We start from the raw sequence: 10,679 nt of genomic DNA, 5'->3' as shown, positions 1-10,679 counted from the left end.
TGAATTTGACAGATGGATGGAGTCCCAGATCTTTTTCATTTTTTGAACAGAGCTAGGGTTTTCCCTTCTAAACACATATGCATCCAAACGAAAGAATGTACTCTTTGAGGAAGCTAAAAATGCTGGCCCAGGGATTGGGTTACACAGCAGAAAAGTGGTTTGCCCGTTTCCTACCTCATTTTCCAATTCTCTCTCTTGTTCACCGCAGTGAATGCTGTGTGCCTGTGTCAAGCAGGGCATGCTCGCGGAAGACAAGAGTGTTAGTTGGAAAGAAAACGGGAAAGACACCGTGGAGGAAACATGTCGAGGGGGTAGCGTCACCACTCTTAGGAAACCACCTTCAGGCTCAGGAGACCAGGTGCAGTGATGTCCCTTCATTTCATTCACAAGTTGAAGCCCAGAGGCAAGGTGGCTTTCAAAGAGAAGCATTTTGTGCTGTCTTTGCAGTCCTAAACAACAATGGCCCCAGAATCCCAGAGAAAACCACCGGCCATGCTTCCGACCTGACTCATAAAGTACCTTGCGCAGCCCTCACAGTGGCCACCCTCCCGCGGATCATCCCCAGACAGGCTCTCCCTACCGTCTGACAGCTAATGCCCCCAGTTCTGAGGGGAGGAAAGACCCTTCAGATGTATATTGAGATTTGGATTTTGACGGACCTCTTCCCCTCCCATCTGAAACCCATCAGCTTCTGGAAGAATAAGCCAACGTCCTGTGGATAGAAGCAGGTGGCCCGTGTGGCAGTTAACGGTGATCTAATAGATTGTAAGATTTCTGGACTGTGCACTGGGGACGGAGGAAGTGATGGGAGCAAAGGGACTGGTCAGTAACAAGACTGTACTGAAACTCCAAAGCCCACGCCTAGTGCTTATGCTTTTCCACCAGCAAAGGGCAACAATAATAAACCACATTTATTCTGGAGTTATTCAGAATCTGAATTTCACCAATCCTCTGCGCCCCATTTCCTCACCCTCCTCCCCTTCAGTATCTAGCACAATGCCTGGCAAGTTCTAGGTGCTCCAGAGATGTGCCAAATCAGTCAAGTAAATAGAATAAAATGTACGTCCTTCTGCAGATGATTTAGTTCTGCTGACCTTCCACTTCTTCATCAGTGGGGGAGGGGATCATGTTATTTGGTAAGTTTGTTTTCAAGAGTAAATAACACAGCATGCCTTATACAATGTGCCCGAAGCCATGAAGTGACGCTTTTATGAGTTCTGAGTGTAACTTTATGAATTTTACAAACTTTAATAAATGTATGCATCTTGAGTTGGCAGATACAGTTCAGCTGAGGGGAGAAGGGAGACAAGTGAAGCCCTAGGCGGATAAAATAATCATTACCCAAAGCGAGAGACGTGATGGATTAATTAACCTCAAGTCCATTGAACCAATGTTTAAGAAGAAAGATAATGGGGGGCGGGAAAGGAGAGAGAAGAGGGACGGGTGGGAGCTAGGGGGGAAAGGAACTACTTTTCAGGCCAGTTGAGTGTTTCCATAAACGATATATTTTCTTTTCACAAGAAGTCGTCCTGTGCCGCCAAAAGAGGCAGGGAGGTTGTTCAGCAGAAACGGGGTTAATCCAAGCTCACTCCTGCCCACTGCAGTCACGGCGCTGGAGACAGTAATGAAGCCGGCTCAGGCACATATTTCACCCGAACTTCCTCTGTGGTCCTTTTTATATTGAAGTCTCTCCCTGTTACAGGGCCGCGCTTGAAAAAGTTGGAAAACTTTTCCCTTGGTGGAGAGGAAAGCGGCGCTCATCAGACCCAGTGGAACGAATGAATGAAGTTATTCCCTTGGCCCGAACGTCTCCATCCACTTTCCTACCAAACACTCCTAGGAACATCTCTCCCCAGTCCCGAGACTGGAATTTTACTCTCCCGTGGCGTTGCCTCCTCTCAGATGCACAGATTTCGAAAGTCAGCACCGTGAGCCGCAGCGGTTGGCTTTTGCAGGAGTCGATGCGCCCTGCGGTCCTGCGTGGTGGCTTCTCCCGGCAGCAGCGGTGTGTAAAATAAACCGTTGCCGAAAAGCATGAAGAATTAACGAAGTGAAAATCTCGGGTTATTTGTTCGGCAGTTGACACGCAAGTGACCTTCCTCCTAAATGAGCGAGTGAGTCGTTTAAGGAGGTTCAGAGCGGGGATGAATGAATCTACGAGGCTCTGGACTCTCACCACCGTGTCGATCTCTTCCGTCCTCCGGGAGGGCGGCGGTGAACGGACTCAAATCCGAGGAGGAAAGGGAGAGAAGGGGGTCAGGCCGCGACGCCGGGAGCTCTCCTCCCAGCCCTTTGGAAAGACTGGCTTTCGCTGCCCTGGACCCTGAGAGGTTACAGCCCGGAGAACCGGGCGGCGCTAGGACCTGGTTGGCGCCTGGCCGCGGCCGCTCTCCGGCGGGCGGAGGAGCGAGAGGAGGAGGGGGCTGTGGGAGAGGAGGGGTGTTAGGGGGGCGGCGGGAGTCATTTATGCAGAGCAGGCGCTGCTGCCATTGCCACTCGCACTCCCCGCGCGCCGCTCGGAGCCGGAGGGAGCGCAGGGAGCGAGCTAGCGAGCGCTCGGAGCCCGGGCCAGCAGAGGGGGCGCCCGGCCGCTGCCTGCACCGCCGCGTCCGCCGCGTTCCGGGGCCCGGGGAGGAGCGAAGGCTAGTCGGAGAGTCGGGAGCCGAGCCGGCGAGACCCAACTGCAGGAGGGCGCCCGCCTCGCTCAGCCGCCTCCTGCGCCGGAGCCGGGGAGCCCCCGCCGATCGCCCCGCGGGCCGGAGGGCACGGCGCGCAGGTCCCCGCAGCCCCAGGGATGGTCTAGGAGCCGGCGCCAGGCTCGCCGTTTGCTCCCCGCCGGGGCTCGCCGCCTCCTGCGGATCGCCCAGGGCTGCGCGCCGCGGCGGCCGGGGGCTGCGCGCCGGGGCGGCCCAGGCCGGAGAAGTTAGTTGTGCGCGCCGCTCGTGCGCGGAGTCAGCGAGCGAGCGAGGGAGGCAGCGAGGCGCCGGGGCCATGGGCTGGGGGAGCCGCTGCTGCTGCCCGGGACGCCTGGACCTGCTGTGCGTGCTGGCGCTGCTCGGGGGCTGCCTGCTCCCCGTGTGCCGGACGCGCGTCTACACCAACCACTGGGCAGTCAAAATCGCCGGCGGCTTCCCGGAGGCCAACCGCATCGCCAGCAAGTACGGATTCATCAACATGGGACAGGTAACGACGGGCTGGCCCAGTCCTTGGCCCTGAAGCTGCCGGGGCCGGGGGAGCCCCCAGCGACCCCGCGCTTCTTGCCCCCTCCTTGTCACCCCCCTCCCCCCTCTTCCAGATGTGCTCTTGCAGCTGCTGCCCTAACTCTTGAGCGATTTTCTCTCTCTCTTTCATACGCACACACACACTCTCTCTCCCCAAAGTTACCGGGGTTGGTTTTGTTTACTTGTGGGTTTTGTTTTGTTCCTTCTTCTTCTCCTTCTCCTTCTGGCCACGAGGGACAGGTAGGGTGTCTGTTAAAATCCAGAGTGTGCATACCCCCGTGGTGGTTTCAGACCCGACCGGGTCTTTTGACATGGAAAGTCAGGGAGCACTGGTAGATTGAGCTCTTTTGGGGGGTGAGGGGAGTGAGCACACTCCTTGCGGTTTCTGAGGGCCAGGGCAAGAAGGAGGCGAGGAAGGGAGAGCCTTTCCTGCTCAGACCTGAATTTAGCCCAGAAAGTAGTTTGCCCCTTGGGGGGGGGGGGGAGAGGACCGCTGGGCGCTGGAGGAGCAGGAGGCGCGGGGACTGGAGCTGGAAGGGAGGAGGAAGAGGGAGGCGGAGGAAGGGAAGAGAGGGCCGGACCCGGCGTGAGCGCAGATCTGGGGAGAGACCTCTCGCTCTCCTCGCCTCTCTCGTGGGATCCGCGTGGGGGCTCCCGGAGCGGGGTCGGAAAAGGGGGTGGGAAACTTCCGACACCCGCCGGCGGGGTTCTGCTCTGGGAGAACTGCAGGTCTCCCCGCGGAGAGGGACGTGCGGCGGCGACGTGGGGCGAAGAGTTGGACAGGCAGACTGGCGCGGGGTTCTTACGGGGTGCCGCTCCCGGGCTCAGGGCAGAGCTGCCCGGCTGGGGAACAATGAATTGAATGGTGTTATGCGGATGATTGGAAGCGCAACAGATTTGGAGGCACTTCCGAGCTAACCGGTCTTGGCTTCCTCGCTCTCATTCCTGCTAGAAATGGAGTGGAGAGGGCAGTGTACGCGGGTTCCAGAAAGTGACCCGATCATTCTCCGCCCCCCCCCCACGCCCGCCCCGCTCCAGTACTCACACCCCATTCACTCACTTCTCTAGGCCTGGCTGGAGAAGGGGGCTCTGTCCAGAGACCCTGCTGGGGGTGGGAGGCGAAGGTGATGGGTCACCTTTGCTGTAGACCGGCTTTTGGGACTGCTCCGGATGCACGTGTCCTGCCAGCGCGAGGGGAAAGGAGGCTGGCAGGAGGCTGGCTCAGCGAGGGCCAAGAGAGCAGCACAGACGGTTTCTGATGTTGTGCTGCTCGTCCAGGAACGGGAGCCCTGGGGCGCAGGGACCCTCAGCTGCCTGGGCGATGCGGCACTGACTGAAGAGGCAGCTCTGCGATCACCGCATCTGGAAGGAGATAGGGAGCGCTGGGTGGGGGGGCGGGGGGGGGGGTGTTCAGGGGAGCAGGAGCGTGAGGTCTTGGGCTCTGTGGGTCCAGAGGGAAGACGCGTTCCGGGGAAGTCAGTCCTGTGGAGGACTGAAACCAGGGCAAGGGGCAAGGTCTGAGTCTCCCCCCACCACGCCCCCCTGCGCGTACGCGCGCGCGCGCCCCCCCCCCGTCCCCCACCCCCTCCGTCCCCCACCCCCTCCCCAACACCACCGTACGTATCCAACACCCCCCCCCCCCCCGCCCCCCGGAAGGAAGGAAGGGCAGCCAGCCAGACTTTGTTGCCCCAGCGCCTGTCATCTTCAGGAGAATTCCATTCTAATGGCTTGTTAGGATTCTACTAGCTTCTTGTTTCATTGGAAGAACACAGTCTCCTCTTTTTCCATGAGCTTCAAGTTGGGTGCTGCATGTGACCCTGGAATGTAACTGGGAACGCTTGTCAATGAAAGTAGCCTTGTTACCATTCTTTCCAGAAATGCGTCTCTCAGGTTCGCCAACATGGAGCATCTCCTACATAGGATACCTACTTAGGAAATAAGGTCTTGAATATAGACTTCTTTGGTAATCTGCAAAACGGTCATTTTGGGTGGATACGCCTCCACATTCAGCAAATTGGAAAACCAGGACTCTGGAGAAGTTGATGCGCACAGGATCCCCGAGCTAGACGGTGGCAAAACTGTGATTCAGACCTAGGACTGTCTGGCCCAGGCCTACCCTGCATGAATTCGCCTGGTAGGGTATCCCTCCCCATAGGAGGAACAAAGTAACACCCCCAATCCCCTGAATTCTGATTTAGGGGCTCAGTAGACTGGAAGCAAACCTTTAGTATTAACTCACAGATACTTAATTCAAACAGACCTGGACTTCTTGACTCTGAGAAGCTTCATGACTTGTAAGGGAAGAAATACCTGTTTCTTTTTTTTTTTTTAATGTTTATTTTAAAAAATATATTTTTAAAAATTTTTACTTTGGAGAGGGAGAGGGAGAGAGCATGAGTGGGGGAGGGGCCGAGGGAGAGGAAGACACAGAAGCCAAAGTAGGTTCCGGGCTCTGAGCTGTCAGCCCAAAGCCCGCCACCGGGCTCGAACCCACCAACTATGAGATTGTGACCTGAGCTGAAATCGGACGCTTAACCCACTGAGCCACCCAGGCGCCCCAGAAATACCTGTTTCTTCATGAGCTCATTAAACAGAACTTAGATATTGCAGAGCCTGGCAGAGGAAGGGAGGGGATTTTTGTCACCGAAAGAACCCCCTTTGAACAAACATTGCTGTGTCCTGTAACTTCACAGGATTGTGTTTACAGAGGGCTTTCTAAGGGAGATCTGTGGCTTTTCATTTGTAAAATACGCAGAAAACTACAAACACACATGACACCCAACACAATTTATTGTGGTTTTTACAATGCCTGTGAAGACATTAAGTGCTTTCAAAGGTTGCAGGGGACCCCTTGAACTGATGCCATAACCAGTGGAAAAAGGTCAGCTGGTCTCACTGTGTAAGGGGTTCCCTCTGTAGATCAAAGGGGGGTGACCCTATGCTAAGTGTTGGGGGCGCTAAATTGAGTTACACAGACAATATCATTGCACTGTAAGGGCCAAACGTATTTCTTATTCACCCTTTACTGCTCTGACCTTTTAACACTTTAGCCATCCTTTTGTTATTCTTTCTTTCCCTAAATAAACCAGTTGTGGTTCCACTGAGCAGTAACTAATTTGCAAATGTCTCTGGAATGTTCTCATGTTTTTTACCCCAGTTGAGTTTGGGGTCTCACCTCATGGGTCACAAATTGGAACCCAGGCCTATTATTGTTTCTGAAGTCATGTAATATCTCGGTGGTCTTTCTGACATCTTTGGGATGATATTTTAGGCAGATATTTTAGGTGGTGAATCTTCACCACCGACGAGGTGCAATCGTGACTACTCGCAACTTCAGCGTAATGTTTTATACTGCATCTTAGCACTTGGAAGTCACCCGAGGTAAAATTTCCGGCCTGGGGATTTCTGCGGAAGAGAATAGGTGTGCCTCTTGTGCTCATGAAAAATAGGATGTGCAGGGGCGCCTGGGTGGCGCAGTCGGTTAAGCGTCCGACTTCAGCCAGGTCACGATCTCGCAGTCCGTGAGTTCGAGCCCCGCGTCGGGCTCTGGGCTGATGGCTCAGAGCCTGGAGCCTGCTTCCGATTCTGTGTCTCCCTCTCTCTCTGCCCCTCCCCCGTTCATGCTCTGTCTCTCTCTGTGCCAAAAATAAACATTGAAAAAATTTTTTTTAAAAAGAAAAATAGGATGTGCAGAGTTAATGCAAGAGCAAGCAAGCAAACAGGCAACGAGGACATGCTTGGCTTCCTGGAAGGGAAGAATAATGAGGCTTTTCTTGCTTTTGGTTATAGAGAGAGCATTATGTTTCGGTAGGTTTTCCACCTCATGTTAGTGTTTGTGAATGGTCATGCCTTGAAAAGCTGCAATGATGCCTTAATTAGCAGTAGCAGATGTTGTCATGTTGGGGTATGTCCTGTTTTGCTTGGTATTCGTGTCGCCGTAGAATGCCCTGTCTTCCCTCTGAAAGCCTCTCCCAGGATCAGGTGTCCCCTGACTGTTGGCCTCACACCTGTGGCAAGGAGGCCTTGGTCCTGCCTCTGAATTGGGCGACGTGACCGATGGAGCTAACAGTGTAGTTAGTGGTGAGAGGGTAGCAGTGACAGCAAGGAATCAAGACGCGGCATCACGTTAATCGTGAACCTTTGTTTGGACTAACCCTGCAAACGGGGGAGATTAATTTCTGGTTATCTGAACTCAGGGAGAAGGTCCCCGGTGAAGGCTGTTGGCAGCGTGCGAGAGCTGTATTTATCCTTCTGCGAATTGCATATAATCCTTGATCCCAAGCCGAGATTACCAGTGACAGAAAGCGCTCCTCAAACCATGTCACTTATCTCGAGCCAGATTCCGGAAGGATAAAGCCAGATGCAAGCAATACCGGGGAAATATTCTACCTGGAGTTCTCGCTGAAAGCAGAATATATATATATATCGGAAACTCCAGATGTCACTTACAAGGTCTTTGAAAGCAGGAAAGTCGGTGAACTTAATGGAGCCCCTGTTCCTTCATCTGTAAAATGATAAATCTCTAGATAATAGGCTGAGTTGACTGTGCATTGCTCAGCACATAGTTAGGCTTGCAGCGAAAGGTTGGTTGGGTCTGACTCTGAAATAAGTGAGATTCAAACTTTTATTTGGATAGGGAGAAAGGAAGACAGTTTGTAAATGGGAGATACAAGATGTGAAGATCAGGAAAATACATTTTTAACGGCCGAGTAAAAAAGAGCTAAATCCGAGCTTTGTGGACAGGGAAAATGGTTTTCCATTTCAACGAACCATGTAAAACACCTTAAAAATAGTTGCTGTTGGGCTCTAAGCAATTCTGGCTGATTTCCCGTGGCAGTGCCTTCCTCCCTGGTCGATCCTGGTTGTAGCCCATTAAATATTATGGGATAAGCCTGCCGGAGAGATGGAAGACGGGGAGGGAAAATATCTGAAGACCGATTATTTTGTAAAGCCTCTTACCTTGGTACATTATGTTGGATCGCATCTGAATTCGTGTTTTAATTCTGAATGCAGTTTGCACGAAGAGAGTTAGAAGCCGCATTTCCCAGAGATCTTTGGCACGAGGAACTTTTGTTCAGAGATCTGCCAAAGGTCTCCCCCCACCCCACCCCCCCCCCCGCTGCTGATTAGTTCTGATCTTCGGGCAACGTGCGGTGATCGAAATGGTGATGAGCGGTGGAGAGTGGGTTCTGGGTGCGAGTGGATGGCATTGCAAATACTGCTGGGTTGAATGGGACTGTGCTCCCCTAAGTTGCATTTTTAGGCATGTTGTAAACAGCAAAATAAGTTGGTGTGGGGGTCCACCTGGCCTCGCGCAGGGCAGCTCTTCACGCCCAAGAACCTCAGTCCTGACCTCTGCTAGCGGCTTTCACATGCTCCGTTCTCATGAGCAGGAGAACCTTTACTGGAAAAAACGATTCAGAGAGCTTGGCCTGATCACGGTGGACCTGTTGCATTAACCTCATAGGCAAGGAATGGCTTGTATGTGGCCGTTGGGATTTTCGGGGTCTGTTTGAAATGAAAAACTGCATTTTTGTGCACCCGAAGGCAGCTGAATTTGCCTTATCGCTGTCTCTCATGAGCTTATATCCAGAGGTCCTAACCTTAAAGGTCAGCCAGAGAAGCAGGGTAGAGTGCTGGGAAAATGGCCAGCGATGTCTGACTCCTTGGTGAAGGGAGGGAGTCCTGACCCAGAAACATCCCCGGGGCAGGGAGGGGTATTTGTGTTGTCCGTTCCAGTTAAGTGAAACAGCGTCTGCGTCTGCGTTTTCCCCAAGGCCGAAGTGTCTCCAGGCAGTGCTGTGCCTTGGGACTTTATCACTTGGCGAACTCAGTTTGGATTCAATGACAGGGAAGGCTTTGGCTTCCTGGATGGGGAAAAACAAATGCTTACAGACCTTCATGCATGCTAGAAGATATGTATGCGCATATATGTACATGTGCACAGACACATGTGTGTATCTGTTAATTTTTACTTTCATCAAAGTTAAATTGCACGTAATTTACAGTGAAGTTACTCATGCAGTATTCTTGCGAGTTTCAACAGATGAGATCTCTACATCTAAAGGTAGCAAGAAAGGACAATCAATGCCAATAAACTCTTCGGTGTGGGTTAATCCCTGCAGGAAAATGGGACCAGAAAGAAAACAAGAGTAGGAGTCAGCAGCTTGGAGCAAAACTCCGGGGTTTTTTCTTTCATTAACCGACTCGGCCCTCATTGCCTCATTTTTCAAAGAGAGGACCCTAATATGTGCTCCAGCCACCTTGCGGGGTTGCTGTGAAATCAAGTGCCTAATGATGAACACGAATACATCAATAAAATAAGGCATGGGAAGCATTGCATGATCTGCAGGGGCTCCAAGGAGATTCAAAGGCTGCTCAAAGGAAAATAAGAGAATGCTATGGTTAACGAAGGTTTCTGTAGTGGAGTCGCTTGTGATTTTCTAGATTCTTGTGCTTGCCCCTGGAGATCTAGTGGGGGCGGAAGGAGTCCGTGTTGCTCCTGATCCCCCCCCCCCCGCCCCCCCCACTTTAGAGGACAGTGATAGCTAGACTGAGAGCCATGGACAGAGGCATAGAGCTGGGGCAATGGACTAGAAAATCACCCAGCTAGGGTTCCCCATCCCTGGGTTGGACAGCTTGGTTTATAAGGCATATACAATATGGAGATTGCAAGATTCGTTAAAGAGTCAAGATAACCGTCGTTTTTTTTATCGAAGTGTTATTCACATGCAATGTTCTCGTAGTTTCAGAGGTACAGCATATTGATGCAACAATTCTCTACGCTCTTCGGTGGTCGCCCTGCGAGGTGTAGTCACTCTCCGTCACCCTACAACGTTATTAGAAGATTACAGACGCTCTTCCCGACGCTATCCTTTTACGTTTGATTCAGATGCGAGCACGTGTAGGGAATAGCGGGAAATAAAACGGAAATGTAGGGGTACAGATGGGACCGTTCTCGGTGCAAGTGTTGGAAACCCAAACTCCTACTGCTTGCGTAGAACTCGTAGGCAATCCGATAAGGAAGCGGGGACTCTGTTGGTGTAAACAGGTCCACGTGCCTTTGCGTGCGGTTCCCAACACAGAGGCTGAACCCTCTGTGCGCACTGGCCGTACCTGGCTTGTACTTTCTTCACGGCAAAACCTACCCTGCCTGACCCAAACTGACATTAGTTGGGACATCCGTTCTTTTGTTTGGTTGCGGAACTGCGTTGATGAGTTTGATGATGAGGATGCTGTCCTGGATGCGGGTAGAGACTGCATTGCTCTCTGTGCCCTGCTGTACTCTTCTCATCCGAAGCGTTCTGGATTCTGAAATGCATCCAGATCCAAGCGTCTTTAAAACGTGATTGTGAGTCTGCCCAGCTGACAATCCGGAGTACTGCTCATGTCTGGTATTTCTCCTTTTCCCTGTGCCAAGTAGCTTCATCCTCACACAGACCCTTTCTCCCAGGCAGC

At 52.5% G+C, this 10,679-nt stretch overlaps 1 protein-coding gene across 3 annotated transcripts in view; it reads left to right on the top strand.

Moving 5' to 3' along the window:
• Nucleotides 1-2,489: 2,489 nt before the first annotated feature.
• Nucleotides 2,490-10,679, top strand: part of PCSK5 (proprotein convertase subtilisin/kexin type 5) — a 457,179-nt gene continuing 448,989 nt past the window's right edge. For 2 of the 3 annotated variants that reach the window (XM_047829574.1, XM_047829575.1), the window contains exon 1: nucleotides 2,861-3,183. In XM_047829574.1, coding sequence (XP_047685530.1) covers nucleotides 2,992-3,183 — 192 coding nt within the window. In that variant the 5' untranslated portion in view covers nucleotides 2,861-2,991. Of the gene's footprint in view, nucleotides 3,184-10,679 lie in introns of all 3 variants that reach the window. The other variant, XM_047829573.1, reaches the window with a different exon arrangement.

This window comes from Prionailurus viverrinus, chromosome D4, assembly GCF_022837055.1.
Source record: "Prionailurus viverrinus isolate Anna chromosome D4, UM_Priviv_1.0, whole genome shotgun sequence".
Taxonomy (NCBI): Eukaryota; Metazoa; Chordata; class Mammalia; order Carnivora; family Felidae; genus Prionailurus; species Prionailurus viverrinus.
The sequence above is the reverse complement of the archived record's forward strand: the minus strand, read 5'-3'. Positions and strand labels throughout refer to the sequence as shown.